This window comes from Carcharhinus amblyrhynchos, chromosome 6 (genome assembly GCF_965287045.1).
Source record: "Carcharhinus amblyrhynchos chromosome 6, sCarAmb.v2.hapA, whole genome shotgun sequence".
Taxonomy (NCBI): domain Eukaryota; kingdom Metazoa; phylum Chordata; class Chondrichthyes; order Carcharhiniformes; family Carcharhinidae; genus Carcharhinus; species Carcharhinus amblyrhynchos.
Genome location: NC_137329.1, coordinates 27873755 through 27893034, shown reverse-complemented (window position 1 = coordinate 27893034; position 19280 = coordinate 27873755). Strand labels below are relative to the sequence as shown.

The following is a 19280-nucleotide window of genomic DNA, read 5'->3' as shown; positions in this document are numbered from 1 at the left end:
TTGCGAGATACTTTTGGGTTACCACACTTGAACATGTGATGGGTGAAAAGATATGTGGTCGGACATTAGGCTTGTGGTGAACTGATACTAGCCCCTGAGATGTAATGCTTATTTCCCTTGCTGTTCAAGTGCTGTGACTTGCTGCGGCTCTAAAGATGCAGACATCTACATGTGAACCATTGTCATCAGTAAATGACTGTTGTATGGACATTTCCTTACACAGGATAGGAAATAGGCAGACTTCACAATTTAAAATTTCCTACAGAAGATTATCTTTTGCAGTATTAGTATTTCATACAGGATTCTATCTTTTGCAGTATTAGTAACTAGTTGGCCAATATTTACACCTTACTACCGGAAGGACGTGGAGACCCTGGAGAGGGTGCAGAGGAAGTTTACCAGGATGTTGCCTGGCATGGAAGGACTGAGTTACGAGGAAAGGTTGGAAAAACTGGGGCTCTTCTCCTTAGAAAGACGGAGATTAAGGGGGGATATGATAGAGGTGTATAAAATAATGAAGGGAATAGATAGAGCCAACAGTGGTAGGCTTTTCCCTAGATTGGGGACAACTATTACGAGAGGTCACGATCTAAGGGTGAGGGGGGAGAAGTATAATTTGGATACGAGAGGAAGGTTTTTCACGCAGAGGGCCGTGGGGGTATGGAACGCGCTACCGAGTAGGGTGGTGGAGGCAGGCACGTTGGACTTGTTTAAAGGTTTACTTAGATAGACGCATGAGTGAAACAGGGATGGAGGGTTATAGTAGAGGGTATTAAATAGGGTCAGATCCTCGGGACGACACCGGAAATGTAGTATTACATGTTAGTGTTTTGTCTTTTAATTCCACAGGTGTCGGTCCACCTTGTTGTCAAACGAGGGGCATGCACACGGTGGGTCGTGCGTGGGCTGCCCTTGGAGGTTTTGGGAGTGGTCTAGTACTTCGTGTCGTTGTGTATGCTTAATCCTGGACCAGCAGACGGGCACCGCAACAGCTCAGTGACTATCACTGCTAGCTGTGCAGATGCATGGTTTTGGGCCTGTGTCTGTGGGAGTTTGCGCATTCTCCCTGTGGTTGCGTGGGTTTCCTCCGGACGCTCTGGTTTCCTCCCACACCCCAAAGATGTGCTCTTAGGCTGATTGGTGTACCAAATTGACACTATTCTCCCCTGAATCTGGCTACATTAGGGGTTCTGCTCACATACACACAGGGCAGGGTAGGTGTAGGAAGATGCGGCAGCACGGGCTCGTTGGGCCGAAGGGCCTATTTCCCGTGCTGGGTTGTTCTTTGTTCTTTGTTATTGCTCATAAAATGGAATTCTGAAATCTTCTCCCATGCAGTCTTCCTGAAATCTTTGACTCCTGCTGCACACCTCAAGGCAGAAAACCCAGGCAATAATCCAAAATTCAGACTGACACTCCCATTGCAGTACGGAGTGAGTGCTGCACTATTGAAGCGGCAATACTGAGAGTCCTGCAGATGGGATCTTTTTCATGATCTTAAAACTTAGATCCCATTTGCCCTCTCAAATGGATATAAAATAATGCATGGCACCATTTGATTGAGAGCAGACTCCCTGATACCCTGGTCAATATTTATTCTTGAACCAACATCACAAAAAGTAGGTTATCTGATCAATTGTTAGTACTGAACTGTCCAAATCCCAAAGGGGAACCTAAAATAGCTGCTAGAACGGTTTTGCAATTTGTGTATTATGAGGAGGTTTTCTGAAATCAGTGAAGAACTTCTCAGACCAAGTGTGATGAATTTATATTAAAGGGAAATATTTTTAAAAATAAAGAAATAGAAAAAATTACACTTAAATCACAAGAGTACCTTCACACAATTAACGGTGGTTTTAAAAACATTTCCAAACAGATCTTGGTTTAAAGCTAAACCCCCCCTTTTGATGACAACAATTCTTATAGTTTTTTTAATGTATAAAAAACCCGTAACCTTATCACACAATGCCTTGCTGTTTTACAGATCTCTGAAGTGATAGAAAACTGTTTTTTCCAGGTCTGGCTTGTCTCCATTCTCTGAGATCTCACCAATGACCACACACACATACATATGCACACTCTTCAATGTTTTCTTAAAATTGCTTTCCCTTTACTGTTTCTTGCTATATTTTAGAAGTTCCCTTTTCCTAGAACTGATCAGCCCCTTTTTTCACTTATGGCTACTATATTTTAGAAATAAACCTATACTATTTGGCCTAATCTATTTACAATCTTCCAGTTGTATATGTTCTCTTTGAAGTGCACAGCCAACTTCAGATCACTTATTTTTAGAAATATAGAAAATAGGAGCAGGAGTAGGCCATTTAGCTCTTTGAGCCTGCTCTGCCATTCATTGTGATCATGGCTGATTATCCATCTCAACAACCTGTTCCTGCTTTCTCCCCTATCCTTGATCTCTTTAGCCCCAAGAGCCGTATCTAACTCCTTCTTAAAAACATACAATCAGCAGAATTCTACTGCCCCACCCGCCATAGAATCGGAGAGCGTGAGGGGTGGATAATGAAACGGTCATAAAATCCCACCCAATGTCTTATATGTCTACCTTGTCTGGTCCCATTATAGCTTCGTAGGTTTCTAAAAAATTTTTCCTCATTCTCCTAAACTCCAGTGAACTCATCCTAACTGACACAACCTCTCCTCATCCAAGAGTCAGGCTATCCCAGGAATCAGTCTAGTAAACCTTTGCTGCACTTGCTTCATAGCAAGATCATCCTTCCTCAGACAAGGAGACCAAAACTGCACATAATATTCTAGGTATGGTCCCATCAATGCCCTGTATAACTGCAGCAAAACATCCTTGCTCCTGTACTTGAGTCCTCTTTCTATGAAGGTCAACATACCATTTGCCTTTTTCACTATCTCATGCTTGCACTCATCGACTGGTGTACAAGGACACCCAGGTCTCGTTGTACATTCCCCTCTCAGTCTATAGCTATTCATATAAGAATCTGCCTTCCTGTTTTTGCGAACAAAGCGAATAACCTTACATGTATCCATATTATACTGCATCTGGCTTGCATTTACCCACTCACTTTCAACTTTTCCAAATTCCACTGAAGCATTTCTGCATGTTCACAGTTCAGCCTCCCACCTAGCTTTGTGTCATCTGCAAATTTGGAGATACTACATTTATTTCACTCATCTAAATATATATTGTGAACAGCTGGGCTCCTACCTAGCATTGATCCTTGTGGTACCCCACACTAGTCACTGCTTGCCATTTGTAAAAAGATCTTTTCATTCCTACTCTTTGTTTCCTGTCTGCCACCTAGTTTTCTATCCAACTCAATACACTACTTCCAATCCATGCACTTTAATTTTACACCCTAATCTCTTATGTGGGACCTTGTTGAAAGTCCAAACAGAACATGTCCACTGGCTCCCCCTCATCAACTCTACTAATTACATCCTTGAAGAATTCCGGTAGATTTGTCAAGCATGGTTTCCCTTTCGTAAATCCATGCTGACTCTGTCTGATCCTGCCATTGTTTTCCAAGTGCTCTGCTATTAAATGTTTTACAATAAACTCTAGCATTTTCCCCACTACCAGTGTTAGACTGACCGACCTATAATTTCCTGTTTTCTCTGTATCTCTGTCTTTAAATAGTGGGACCATATAGGCTATCTTCCATCCATAAATACTGTTCCAGAATCTATAGAATCTTGGAAGATGACCAGCAATGCAGCCACTATTTCCAGGGCCACTTCTTAAAGTACTGTGGGATGTAAATGTTCGGGTCCGGGGGATTTCTCAGCCTTCAATCCCTTCAATTTCCCCAATACCATTTCCCTACTAATATTGATTTCCTTCAGTTCCTCCCTCTCATTAAACCCTGTGTTTCCCTAAATTTCTGTTACATTATTTGTGTCCTTCTTTGTGAAGACAGACCAAAATACATGTTTAGTTGGTCAGGCATTTCTTTATTCCCCATTATAAATTGCCCTGCTTTTGACTGTAAGGAACCTACATTTGCCTTCACCAATCTTTTCCTCTTAACATACCAGTAGAAGCTTTTACAGTCAGTTTGTAAATTCCCCACAAGCTTATTCGCGGACTTGATATTTTTCCTTTCTTAATCGATCTCTTTGTCCTCCTCTACTGAATTCTGAACTTCTCCAATCCCCAGGTCTATTTTGGTTGGCCAATTTGCATGTACCTTCCTTGAAACTAGTACTATCTCTAGTTCTCCATGTAAGCCGCCTCTCCCATTTTATTTTTGCGCCAGACAGGAATGAACAATTGTTGCACTTCACCCAGTGCCTCTTTAAATGTTTGCCATTGCCTATCCACCATCATCCGTTCAAGTGACATTCCCCAATCCATCATAGACAACTCCTGCTCATACAATCATAGTTTCCTTTATTTAGATTCAGGACCCTAATCTCAGAATCAATGATATCACGCTCCATCTTGATGAAGAATTCTATCATATTATGGTCGCTCATCCCCAAGGAACCTCGCACAACTAGATTGCCTGTCACTCCCTTCTCATTACACAATACCAAGTCTGGGATGATCTGTTCTCTGTTTGGTTCCTCAATGTTCTGGTCTGGAAAAACATCCCTTACATGCTCCAGGAATTCGTCCTCTATGGTATTGTGACTAATTTGATTTGATTTGATTTTTTATTGTCACATGTATTAACATACAGTGAAAGTATTGTTTCTTGCACGCTATACAGACAAAGCATGCCATTCATAGCGAAGGAAATGAAAGAGTACAGAATGTAATGTTACAGTCATAGCTAGGGTGCAGAGAAAGATCAATTTAATGCAAGATAAGTCCATTCAAAAATCTGACTAGCAGGGAAGAAGCTGTTCTTAAGTTGGTTGGTACGCGACCTCAGACTTTTGTATTTTTTTCCCGACAGAAAAAGGTGGAAGAGAGAATGTCTGGGGTGCGTGGGGTCCTTAATTATGCTGATTGCTTTGCCAACGTAGCAGGAAGTGTAGACAGAGTCAATGTATGGGAGTCAGAAGAATTTATAATAGGGAATAAGGAAATGCTAGAGAAACTAAGCAAGTACTTCCCAGAAATAATCTAGGCACCAGTGTAAACAAGGAACTGCAAGATACTAATATTTGTAAAAAATAGTACTGGAGAAATTAATGGGACTTAAAGTAGATAAGACCCTTCAACCTGAGGATTTACATCTCAGACTGTTGAAAGAAGTAGCTGTAGAATTAATAGATGTATTGATGGTTATCTCAGGAGGTGATGAATCTTCAGAATTCTCTGCTCCAGAGAGCTGTAGAAGCTGTCGTTGACTTAGTTCAAGGCTGAGATTGATAGATTTCTAGATAAACATTAAGGGATATGGGGATTGTGCAGGAAAATGGTGTTGAAGTAGATGATCAGTCATGATCTCATTGAATGGCCAAGTGGGCCCGAAGGGCAGAATGGCCTGTTCCTGTCCGATTTCTTATGTTTTCAAACACTTTGAAATACTTCGCAAAATTCTGAAGACATGAAAGGATTTACAAAAATGCCCGAGGAGATTCGAGAAGCAGAGAAAGTTCAGTGGAAATTTGACGGAAGAGTTCAAAATATGGTGGGTTTTGACATAGTTAATAAGGAGAAACAGTTTCCAGTGGTAGGAGGGTCACTAACCAGATGGTACAGACTTAGGATAATTTGCAAAAGGACAATGAGAATTTTTAAATTCCACAGTGAGTCATGATGACCTGGATTGTGCTGCCTGAGAGAACGGTGGAAGCAGATTCAAGAATATCTTCTAAAAGGGGATTGAATGGATGCCTAAAGGGAAGAATTTTGCAACATCATCTGTTCAGGGCAGCTAGGGATGGGCAATAAATACAGTGAAAGTGACATTCTGAGAATGAATAATTAGAAAAGAAATACTGTAACTAAATGGCATTAATATAAGAACATATTTTTACACACAAGTTTGTTAGGTCATGGAATTTCCAACCAGAAATTGAGGGAAGAAAATTTAGCATAGCTTTTGATAAAGATAAATATTTAATGAATAAAAATGTGTATAGGGCAAAGATGGAGAAATGGACTTGGTGGATTGAATGGCCTTTCTCTGCACTGCAAAATTCTATGGTGGATGACTGAAAATTTCTGAACTGGAAATATCCAAGAGACAATGGGGATGTCTGATGTGAGAGCAGGGAAAATTACTCCAGGTATAGTTAGGATCCCCTGGAGAAAAGCAGAAAGACCTTTGTTGTAACTCGTGAATGCCTTATACTGATGCTAGATGTTTCTCATTGACAGGCGTTACTTAATTGTTCCATTGTAATGGAGTAGAAGCACCATTAGAGAGCATCAATGTTCAGCTTTTCATCCCAGCATCTGGACAGACACACTGAGGGGCTGGCTGAGAAGCATGACTATTCTCATCATAATGCTGTCAGGTTCAGGATTTATGTCTTTTTTCTCCTATTTCTACTTTATAGAATGTTAGATGTTGGGATTAGAGATTGCACCCAAGATGTTTCATAAAATATATTTTAGAAATTTACATTCTGGTAATTACACAGGGGCAAATATCTAAATACTGTGTAGAACTAATAGTTTACCATTTGCATAGAGTTAATAGAATAGAAATTATATGGAGGTTACAGGTTAGAGTTGACATGGTGTTTGCAGTCTAGAATTACATATATTGTATCCTAAAATTGCATAGAATTTAAAGGCTACAAAGTAGACAGGATTGCAGCCTCGACTACTGTCGAACCATATATGGATTACACCATATGGTATTACATGATTATAGTGTAGAAATTACAGTCCCAAAATAAGTTACTGAAGTTCTAACACTTTTGCGTGGCAGTCATCTGCTTTCAGGTTCTTTGGAAGTGTTTACTCATTTATAACAAGTAAGGTAGTGCCTATGTTAAAGCAATGGAGAATATTATACCGGTGGGCCTAACCCAGTACTGGGGAAGTTGCTTGAGTCTATTATCAAGGATTTCATAACTTGGCATTTGGAAGACAGTGGTATAATCAGATAAAATCCGCATGGGTTTACAGAAGGTGAATCATGGGAGGGTGAGCTGTGAGGTTTAAAGAGGATGCAGAGATGCTTCAACATGATTTGGACAGGCTGAGTAAGTCGGCATCTGCATGGCAGATGCAGTACAAATGTAAGGTTACCCACACTGGTAGCAATAATGGGAAGACAGATTATTACTTGAATGGTCTAAATTGAGAGAGGTGGGTACTCAGTGAAACCCTGGAGTCCTTGTGCATCTGTTGCTAAGAGTAAGTGTGCAAGTAAAGAAGGTAAATCGTATGTAGGTCTTCATAGTGAGAGGATTTGAGTATAGGGATAGAGATGTTTTGCTGCAATTATTCAGGGTGTTGGTGAGGCCACGCTTGGAGTATTGTGTGCAGTTTTGGTGCCCTGGTGTCTGAGGAAGGATGTCCTTGCTATGGAGCGAGTACAGCGACTGTTTATTAGTCTGATTCCTGGGATGGCAGGTTTGTCAAATGGGGAGAGATTAAGTCGGTTAGGATTATGTTCACTGGGGTTTAGAAGAGTGAGAGGAGATTCCATAGAAACTTATAAAATTAAACAGGTAGCTCTTGGGGCTAAAGAGATCAGGGGATAGCGGGAAAGTTGGGGGGGGGGGGAATCAGGTTATTGAATTCGATGATCAGCCATGATCAAAATGAATGGAGCAGGCTCGAAGGGCGGAATGACCTACTCCTGCTTTTAGTTTCTATGTTTCTATACCACAAATTTGATTCATTCGCTGATACTGCAGGCAATAATTTTTAACTATCCTAGATAGTTTGAGAAAAAGTTTATTCTTCGTCTGTGACTCTGCTGAGTTCATCACTGTTGGGTATGTAACGACAATGGTTCACTTTCCGAACATCTTCATGTCTCACGATCGACAGTTCTTGTGCCTTCCCCCCCTTCCCCCCAGTGCCCTGTTTGCACGTAGAAACATGAATCCATTAATGGGACAGAACAAAGAGGAGAAAAGAATAATTGAAACAGTGACTGGTGTTGGGGAAATATGAAGGGCAACCTTTTAGATCAGGAAGAGAGCCTCAGATTGTGAAACCTGTTCAATAAATGTGAGGTGCATTAATATAGAGCACATTTTGAAACCCGAGTGTAGCCATTGTTAAAAAATATTGGAAATATATAGCAGGCCGAGCAGTATCTAAAATGAGAGAAACAGAGTTAACATTTCAGGTCGATACCCCTTTGCTCAAAACTGGGAAAAGTTTGAAATGTATCAGATTTCAAACAAGCAAAAGGAGAGACAGTGGGAAGAAGAACAAAAGAGAAGATCAGAGTGTGGACAGGAGAAAATAAACGACAAAAGGGTTGGTGGTGCAAGGCAAGAGACAGTGGTTAATGACACAGGTAAAGAAACTAAAGATGTGTCTAGAGGAGCTGTGAATGGCAGAATAATGAACAGCTGCTGTCTGAAAGTGAAATGGAAAACAAGGCAGTAAAATTAAAACTGGCAAAGAGAAAAGAAACAATATGGGCGCTGAGATTTTGGATGAGTGTAGTTCTGAATAATGTGAATATTGTGTGAAATATGTTGAGCTGCATTTAAAGGTCAGAGTTTCAGTCATACCCCCACTGAGCACCCTCACGGTGAGTCTGTTTTTTTCAGCTGCTGTCTTTCTCAATTTTCAGTTTAAATGTTTGTACAGACAGTCCCTGATTTATGATATTCGAGTTACGATGAATGGCGTCTACGACGTTTACAAATTGACACCCAGTTTCAACTTTGCGTGTCAGCTTAGACTTCAAAGTTAAAAGTTTATTTATTAGTGGCACAAGTAAGCTTGGAGTTACTGTGAAACTTCCCTCATCGCCACAATGCGCTGCCTGTTTCTTTGCACATAATGATGGCAGAAAAGAGTAAACCTGGCGCACGTGATGTTTCTTCTTCTCAGAGATCAGGAAACAAAAATGGAAATAATCAAGAAGTCTGAAAAAGCTGAGACTCGCTGAAATTGGTAGAACTTTTGATATTCCCCAAATGACTATCGTGACTATCATGAAAGACAAGCTGGGAATTCAGGAACATATTAAGGACTTTGCTCCTATGTAATCAACTGTGACAACTAAGCTGTGTGTTGGGCATATTGCTCAGGTTGAGAAACTGTCAATCATTTGAATGGACACTGAGTTTAGGCATAATTCAAGAAAAGGCTTGGAGTCTTTATGATATAAAAAAAACCAGAGTAAATTCTAACACTTACTGCAAGTCATGTATGTGTTTTATGTGTTTTAAAGCTAGGACCAATTTGCATAGCATTAAGGTTTTGGGTGAAGCTACCAGTGCTGATGAGGAGGCAGCTTATGATTTTTCTGAGATATTGGCTGAAATCATTGAAGAGCGTGGGTATTATGCTCAGCACATTTTTAATGTTGATGAAATTAGACTCTTTTGAAGGAAAAAAATGCAGTTGACTACATTGTTAAAGAGGAAAAATCCATGTACAAAACTTTTAAAGATAGGCTCACTATTTTGCTCGGTGCCATGTGCCAGTGACATTAATCTTAAACCTTTGCTTATGTACCATTCAGTAAACCATGGGGCTTTCAAGGGATATTCTCCCAATGATATGAAAATCCAATAGTAAAGCATGAATCAACAGGAATATTTCTGAGGATCGGTTCAATCATCATTTTGTGCCAAGTGTCAGGGATTACTGCAGCAAAAGCAATCTTGCGTTTAAAACATTGTCAACCCTCGACAATTCTCCTGGTCATCCAAAAAATCTTTGATGACATGCATCCTGACATCAAAGTGGTATTTTTTCCCTGTCTGCTATCTCACTGTTGCAACCCATGGGCTGGGGATAATTGTATCTTTTAAGGCTTACTATCTTAGGTGCACATTTTCGTCGGCCACCAGGGCAACTGAGAAGGAAGATGGACCAATTCTGAAGTAATTCTAGAAGGCTTCAACATTTACCATATGCGTAAGAACATAGATGAGGCATGGAATGAAGTCGCACAATCAAATTTGCACAGTGTTTGGAGAAAACTGTCCTGAGTTTGTGTCTGACTTCCAAGGCTTTACAGACACTGGAAGAGGTAACCAGAAATGTTGAATGTAACCAGAAATAAATAAAGAACTTGACTTAGACGTTGCACCAGAGGATGATGATGAGCTCCTGGCATCACATTCTAAAGAATTGATTAATGAGGACCTAATTCATTGAATTCCTACAGTGCAGAAGGTCGCCATTTGGCCCATTGAGTCTGCACCAACCACAATCCCATCCAAGCCTATTCATATTTATCCTGCTAGTCCCCCGGACACTGGGGTCAAGTTAGCATGGCCAATCAACCTAACCCACACATCTTTGGACTGCGGGAGGAAACCCGAGCACCCGGAGGAAACCCACACAGACATGGGGAGAATGTGCAAACTCTACATAGACAGCGACCAGAAGCTGGAATTGAACCCGGGTCCCTAGCACTGTGAGACAGCAGTGCTAACCACTGTGCCACCCACATGGCAAATGGAATTGAAACAACAAAAAGTGCCACAGGTAGAAGGTGTACCCACCCGCTGTTGAAAAGGTCCCTATTCATAAAGTCTTGACAGCACAAGTGTTGGCTGAGGCATTTCAAGATCTAGAAGCTGCCGTGTCCCTGTTTATGAAACATGACCCCAACATTCAAGGCGACGCATCAGTGATTAGGGGTATATACAAAATGAATAGTTTCTATAGGGAGATTTATAAGGAAAAGAGCACCTTTGTCCAAACTTTCTTGGACACATTCCTAAAGAAAGCAGACAAGATTCCAAAAAAATCTGCAGCCAAGTAGCCTGAGACTCTAGCCAAGGATCCTACAACATGACCAACCAAGAGCCCATCCAAAAGTTCAGAAAAGTCACCACAAAAAAGTCTTTCAAAATCACCTCAAAATCCCCAGAAAACCTCACCCAATCAGACCCAACCATCAGCTCACGAATTAAGAAAAATTTAAAGCTATAAAATTTGTCTATGCTTTTTAGATCATTTGTAGATAATGTACAGTGTACCGTACCATGATTTTAGACATGAATAAATACCTTAATGTTTCTATATTACTCACCTATAATTGAATGAATACAAAATTCTGGATTATTTTGGTGAAATAGGGTATTATGTCTTGGTTCAGGAACCAATTCCCCATTTATTATGTTGCTCTTGGTGGAAAATTGGTTCCAGTCTACAATGTTTTGATTTGAGATGTGGTTTTCATGAAGGACAGCCTGTGGTTCGACTTTTTATCCAGTCAGTTTGATGCTTGAGATTGGGGTCCTGACTTTCTGTGGTGGCCTCACTTTTTAAGATTTCTTGCTCAAATGGTGCTTATTTTGATCTTTCTCAGTCGGGAAGAACCACACTTCAGATTGGAGAAGGACTCCCCACTGATAAAGCAACACTGATAGTAGTTCACACAGACGGAAGCATTGTGGAAACGACTGGATTGAAAACACCCAGTGCACCCATAACTCCAGGTACTGTCTTGTGCTGATCACTTCTTGCTACAATCATGGGGCAGGAGAGTTGGCAGGGGATTGATTCATAAGAACCACTGGAAGGAGTGTTCTCTATTTGCTGGGGGGGGGGAGGTTGCTGGTGTTGGGGAGTAGTGTAGTGGGGGGGAGTGAGAGGTTGTTTAGTGAATGTAGTTGCTGTGCTGTAAGGTTACCTCTGATTGATGCTCCAGTCATGCCAATTACAATCCAAAGCACCATCCAGTGCCTATTAAACAATGCAATTTTCAGCTGCTCCTCCTCACAATCAGTCCAAGATTCCGAGCTAGCACTGTGTCCTGTCCTTCCATAACAAGTCAACAACAATATCAATAGCAAAGCATCCCTTGGTGGCTCACGAGCATTATTGAATGAAAAATTCGCAAGACACACAAAGAAATACTAGGACACATGACCAAAAGCTTGATCAAATACATGGATTTTGAGAAGCACCTTAAAATGGGAGAGAGTGGCGGACAGGTTTAGGGAGTGATTTCCATAGCTTAAGGCCTAGGCAGTTGAAGACATGATGCCAGTGGTGGAGCAATTAAAGTCAAGGGCATGCGTAAGGCTAGAATTGGAGCAATGGGGAATCTTGGCAGGTTTTAGGGCTGGAGAAGGTAACAAAAATGGGGGAAAGCAATACCATGGGAGGATTTGAAAATGAGTCTCATCAAAGCCTTCCACAATTGCAGCAAAAGGCATCTTTGTTCTTATACTTCAAACCCTGTATGACATTTGCTTTCCTAATGCTTGCTCTACCTGAGTGCTAACTTCTTGTGTTCTTAGTATAAAAGCACCCAAGTCACTTCAACATCAGCATTTTAGAAGTTTTACCCCTTTAAAAAAAATTCTGCTTTTCCATTCTTACAATTGAAGTGAATAACCTCACACTTCCCATCTTAGATTCCATCTGCCACCTTGTTGCTCAGTCATTTGACTTGTCTACATCTCTTTGCAGCCTCATTGTGTGCCCCTCACAGCTTATATTCTTATCTAGCTTTTTGTTGTCAGCAAACTTGGCTGAAGAGATTGAGCAATGTGTCCAAGTCACAAATACAGATTGTAACAGCTGAGGCCCCAGCACTGATCATTGTAGCCTGCCAATTTGTAATGCCATGTTTACTCACATTCTCTTCTTTCTGTCTATTAGTCAATCCTCCATCCATATCAACTCCCAACTCCACGAGTCCTTATCTTGCACATCAAGCTTTTGTGTGGCACTTTGCTGTTTTTTGAGAATCCCAAGTATATTACATCCACTGGTTCCCAACTCCAACAGATCCTCCAAGAGCAGGATTTTCTGTCCTCACCAATGATGTGGATGGGAAAGGAAAATTTGGAGAATGGCCAAAAGTCCATTAAAATATTCAATTTGAAAACATATATTGAGTTTTGAATCCATTGAATCTTATGAGTCTTAATTTACTGCACTTCCAAGTTTTTCTGCTCAAACTCTAAGCTTGCCAACATGCCTCTCTTCTTCCTCAATGGTTTAAAATCAAGATTCATCACTCCCATGAATAGAAGGATATCATAAGGAGTCAATAAACAACTATATAGGAATGCACTGTGTATCTTTGGGTGTCTTGTTGTAGAAAAAGTCACATAAAGGGTGTGAAGTAGCATGATAGATGTGAAAACATTTAGATGAATTTGGGGACATGGCTTTACAAAAGGATATTGTGTGTGATAAACTTATTAGTGTTTTTTGAGGATGCAACTATCAGGGTTGATAAAGGAGAACCGGTAGATGTAGTATAGTTGGATTCCCAAAACATAAGAACATAAGAAATAGGAGCAGGAGTAGGCCATCTAGCCCTTCGCACCTGCCCCGCCATTCAATAAGATCATGGCTGAACTGTCGTGGCTCAGTTCCACATTCCCGCCCTCTCCCCATAACCCTTAATCCCCTCGCTTATCAAAAACCCATCAACCCGCATCTTAAAAATATTTAGCGAGGCAGCCTCCACCACTTCAACGGGCAGAGAATTCCAGAGATTCACCACCCTTTGAGTGAAGAAGTTCCTCCTCAACTCCGTTCTAAACCGCCCCCCCCCCCCCTTTATCTTGAGGCTGTGCCCCCTAGTCCTACTGTCCTTTCTGAGCGGGAAGAGTCTCTCCACCTCTATCCTATCCATTCCATTCATCATCTTATATGTCTCAATGAGATCTCCCCTCATTCTTCTAAACTCTAACGAGTACAAGCCTAGTTTATTCAGCCTCTCCTCATAGCTCAACCCCCTCAACTCTGGTATCAGCCTAGTAAACCTCCTCTGCACTCCCTCCAAGGCCAAAATATCCTTGCGTAAGTGCAGCGACCAAAACTGTACCCAGTACTCCAGCTGTGGCCTCACCAATGCCCTATACAGCTGCAGCAAGACCTCCCTACTTTTATATTCAATCCGATATTCAGTAAAAGACTGATGTGCAAGATAAGAACTCATGGAATTGGCGGTTGACATATTAGCGTGGACAGAGGATTGGCTAACAGAAAGCATCTGATCATGATTTTTGATTCTGTTTGTGAATCCTACTGTACATAAATTAGCTGCCACTTTTATTTAATTACAATATTGACTTCATTGGCTGCAGAGTTTTAGAATCCCTATTGTGCAGAAGGAGGCTAATCGACTCTGCACCAAATCTTCCGACAGAGCGTCTTATCCAGGCCCATCTCCCCCCATATTCCCATAATCTTATTCATTTAATATCTCAATTCCCCTAATCCACACATTTTTGGACTCTAAGGTGCAATTTAGCATGGCCACTTCACCTAACTTGCACATTTTTGGACTGGAGCACCCAGAGGAAACCCACACAGACATGGGGAAATCATGTAAACTCCACACAGATCTAAGTCACCCCAGGTTGGAATCAAACCTGGGTCCCTGGTCTGTGAGGCAGCAGTGCTAACCGCTGTGCCATGCCCCTTTAGGATGTTCAAAGGTTGTGAAAGGCACGATCCAAATGCAAGTTTTTTCCTATGGTGTTTACTGTCTACTGGGTGAAACAAGCAATACAAATGGACACAGTGGCCTTCCAGAATGGTGGGTGGATCCAGAAATTCTACTCTCTTTTCCAACCCATCCTGTTTTCATCTTGTGGAGGGGAGTGGGGTGCAGATGGGTGGGTGGGCAAGGGGGGGCAGTCTGTGACTCCCACTTATGGGAATCCTGAACTCAGCTGGGCCATTTCAACTCAGTGCTGAGCTCAAACAGGCCCCATTTTCGCTGGAGCAAGGGCCATATCCCACAATATGGGAGTTATGATTCTTTAGAGAAATTGTAAATGCTTTTGATGGGTGGACAAGGTCTGTCGAACTGTCATGTTATTTAAATGTACATCCCTTAAAAATGGGGGAAAAAAACTGCCTGCCTGTCTCTGAGAGTTGAAATATACATGTTTGAGCAATTTCAATAGCTGTTTGTTGACATAACATCAAGTGCTACCTGGTTTCTAGGAATTCTAGACAAGAACTGATTGAAACGCTTGGGGTTTCCTTCATTCTGGGACTGAGAGGCTATGAAATGTCCTCTGAAACTTATTGTCTGATTACTGTATCATCTTTTTTATTTGTTAATGTTTAATATTGTTTCTGTTGCATTTTTACCAGGTCCACAGATATCTTCAACTCCGCTGACACAAGGCCCCGACAAGGAGGGCACAAAATATAACTGGGATCCTTCTGTGTATGAGAACGAGCTGCCAGTCAGATGCCGGAATACTAGTGGAATTTTGTTCAAAAATAAACTGGGTTCAGGTGGGACATTCACAGTTTTCTAGGCCTCGGCTTGGTGTAGATTAATTGATAGAGATTGATCACGATGATCAGTCAGTCTCATGATCCAGCCAATCAGACTCATAGAAGGTAAACTAGATGGGCCTTCAACCATGTTTCTTGGATCCAGTCCAGTAGTCCTGATGTGTCTGTGCCAAAGGAGAATCAAAGTGCAATATTTTTCCACAATGGACATTTCTAAAACGTGGCCTTATTGTTTGTGCAGGGTTCAAATTAGATCAATCAATTCACCACCAGTCCTGTGCTGCAAAAAGGGAGCTTCTTCATGTTTGGAACTGCCTCAGTTTGGGTGTGGGAAAACTGACTGGGAGAGTAATTTGTTTGGGTGGGGGTAGCCAACCTTTGTGGGTGAAACTGATTCAGATGAATCAGCCAGTGTGGGGTATGTGGGGAGAATAACTGGTTTGGAAGAACCAGTGTGAGTGGGGAAATCAGCTCAGGAAAACCAGCTTGTGGAAAACTAACCTGGGTGGGGACAAACCTGTTTGGGCTGAACTTTTTTTTTAGTGGTGATGCCAGGCAAATCTTCCCAGCTTTTCCAGTCACTTCACGTAACTAAACCCCTCATTTCTCCTACTATTCTCATCAATCTCCATTGCACCTTTCTAAGGCCTTGACATCCTTCCTAGAATATGGTGCCTAGAATTGGATACAGTATTCCAACTGGGGCTTAACCAGTGCTTTATAAAAGTTTTGTTTAATTTGCTTGCTTTTATAAAAAAGAGAACCTGAAATGTCATGACCTCTTAGGGTAAGCAAAAGATAGTCTTTCGGAAAATCTGTTATCATTTAATTCTTCTCTTCACTGTCTGTGAAGTCCAGCTGTGAGGTTCACTAGACATGTTGTTATGGTGAAGGAAGTTTGTTATCCTAAGTGTATTTTATGACAAGGTTGAAGATGTTTAATTGGCTCTTTTAAATGGAAGTGAATGTTCATATTGAGTTACTTTCCCTTCAAGCTTTATCTTTAATAGCTGGGCCAGACACGTGGGCTTAAAAGGAAGTGTGAATGACCTGTGGTCTTATTCGCAGGAGGACGGGGGCGTTGCATTAAACATGGAGAGAACTGGTTCACTCCCACAGAGTTTGAAGGCATGGCAGGGCGAGCTAGTAGCAAAGACTGGAAGAGGAGCATTCGATATGCTGGGCGGCCCCTCCAGTGTCTGATACAAGTAAGGGTGCTATAATCATTGTGAATGTCAGTCATAATGATTTAGTAATCATTGCTGCTTTTGAACACTCTGTATATTTTACAGTTGCGTGAATCTGCATCGTAAGTTGTTGAGAGGGTAGGGTTCAGTATTATTCTTGCCACACTCTGTTTGCATATTGTTCAAAAGCAACGGAATATCCAACTGATAGGCAACACAAAAGATGACAGATAAAATGCCAGCCTTTTAATGTTGGTTGAATGTGACATGCAGCTTGAAAGTTACAGACTTTTTACAATATATAAGCTTTTGTGGAATTATAGAAATTTACAGCATAGAAGGAGGTAACTTGGTCCATCATGTCTGTGCTGGCTGTTTGCAAGAGTCATTGCACAACATTTTTATCTGTCACCCTGCAAGATCTCAATCCTCAAGTATCTCAATGGTCCGGTTGCCCTTTCAAAATTATCTATGGAATCAGCTTCCATCACCTTTTCGGATAGAATTTCCAGATCCTGATAATTCTGAATGAAAAGAAGATGTCAGGGGTAAGTTTTTCACTCAGAGGGTGGTGAGTGAGTGGAATCGGCTGCCATCGGTGGTGGTGGAAGCGAACTCGTTGGGGTCTTTTAAGAGACTCCTGGATGAGTACATGGGATTTAAAGGGATTGAGGGTTATAGATAGGCCTGGTAGGTAGGGATATGATCAGCGCAACTTGTGAGCCGAAGGGCCTGTTTGTGCTGTAGTGTTCTATGTTCTATGGAAAACATTTCAACATATCTCCACTCTAAATCCTTTTTGAATGATTTTAAATCTATGACATCTGATTCTTACCCAAGGCAATGGTTTGTCTCTATCTACTCTATCATCTTGAAAACCTTATCTCTTCTACCTTTTCAATCTCTCCTCATGGTTAAAATTCACTATTTTGGACTGCACCCTGGTAAACTGTCTCTATCCCCTTTCTAAGGCGTTTACGTATTTCCTGAAGTGTTGAGCCCAGAATTGTTCATGATACTCCAACTGAGGCTGAACCAATGATTTATAAAGTTCTGACCTGTTTGTTTTTAAATTCCCTATATTTATAAGCCCAAATAACTGATTTACCTTTTAACCGCATTTTTAACATGCCCTGCCACTATTTAAGCATTTGTGACCCCAAGCACTAAGGCCTCTTTGCTCATCTCCCTTTTCAAAATCATGACATTTATAGTACCATCTTTCCAAAGTAATCCTCCCAAAATACGTTATTTTTCCACATTGAATTCCATTTAACCATCTTGTCATCCTGAAGTCTACCAGCAGTTCTCATCATCTGTTACATTGTCAAGTGTTTTACCATCTGGAAACTTTATAATGCTGCTCCCTAAACCTAAGTCTAGGTTTATTTAATAAATATTAAGAGGAGTACAGGATGCATAACTGACCCTTGGGGAACACCAGTCGAAAATCACCTCCCAAGCTGAACAGCATCCAGCCACCTCAATCCTTTGTTTCCTGCAACTCAGCCAATTCCATGTCCATATTGCCATTTTGCCTTAATCCCATTGACTTCTGTTTTTCTTATCAGTCTCACTTCTGGCACTTTGTTGAATGCCTTCTGAAAGCCCCTATATACGACATCTACTATATTACCTTGATCAACTTTTTCAGTCACCAATCAAACTCTTCAGACATGATTTATCTTTTAACAAATCCAGGTGGGCTCTCTATGATTAACCCATGCCTTTCCAAATGAAAGTTCATTTTGTCCCTGATGATAGTTTCCAGTAACTTTTCCATCAGTGATGTTTGGCTGATTGGCCTGTAGCTTCATGGTTTATCCTCCTTCCCTTTTTTGAACAGTGATATATCATAGCAAACCTCCAGTCCTTTGATAATACTCCTGCAAGCCTTGAGGATTAAAAATTGGCACCAAATGCTTCAGCTGTTTCTACATTTGCTTCTTTTAGCAGAGTAGGATCATTCCACTTGGACAAGGTGACTTTCCAACTTTAAATAATGATGATCTTTTAGTATGTCTTTTCTATCTATTACTATTCTGTCCAAAATTAAATTCTAAATAACTTCAAACTGTGCTTGCTTAGCAACAATTAGACTTTGTTGCTTAAAAGGCATGGCCCCTTTACACCTAACTACTCCACCAGTCCTTGAAAAGGCTGGCAAGTATATAGCTGCCTTTCTCTGTATTACAGTCAGCCAAAACACAACGCAGCCAATGAAGTACTTTTAAGGGGCAGTCATTGTTGCAATGTAGGAAAGGCAGCAACCAATTTGTGCACAGCAAGAACCCACAAGCAGCAGTATGATAATGAACAAACTTGTGTTGTAGTGTTTTCTAAGAGATCAATGTTGGCTAAAGCACATGGAAGAACTCCAATGCTCTTTCTGGGAATGTCTGCTTGAGAGGGCAGACAGGGCCTTAGTTCAGTGTCTCATTTCAAGGATGATGTGTCACAGGGCAAAACTGAAGGAATGCTTTGTTATTGGTGAGGCAGTGAGGGAGTGGTGTACTGTCAGAGGGCCACCACTGAGAAAGTGCTGTACTGTTGGACATGCAGTATTGAAGAAGTGCTGCATTGTTGGACAGGCAGTACTGAGTAAATGCTGCATCATGGGATGGGCAGCTCCAAGGGGCCACTGCCTTTTTGAAAGGCAGTATTAAAAGAGTACAGCATTGTTTGTGGGTTGTTACTGAGGGAGCACTATTATCACAGGGTCAGTACTAAGGGAATGCTGCACTTATGAGTAAGTGCTGAATAGTTGGTGTGGGCTGGTACTGAACAAGCACTGCACTGTTGAAAGCATAGTGTTGAAG

General features: G+C 41.2%; 1 protein-coding gene across 4 annotated transcripts in view; it reads left to right on the top strand.

Moving 5' to 3' along the window:
- The window catches only part of LOC145343778 (deformed epidermal autoregulatory factor 1 homolog), a 76800-nt gene that overhangs the window by 17119 nt on the left and 40401 nt on the right, over window positions 1-19280 (top strand). For all 4 annotated transcript variants that reach the window (XM_080190106.1, XM_080190108.1, XM_080190105.1 and 1 more), the window contains exons 3-5: window positions 11361-11490; window positions 15125-15271; window positions 16343-16482. In XM_080190106.1, coding sequence (XP_080046232.1) covers window positions 11361-11490; window positions 15125-15271; window positions 16343-16482 — 417 coding nt within the window. The remainder of the gene's footprint in view (window positions 1-11360; window positions 11491-15124; window positions 15272-16342; window positions 16483-19280) is intronic.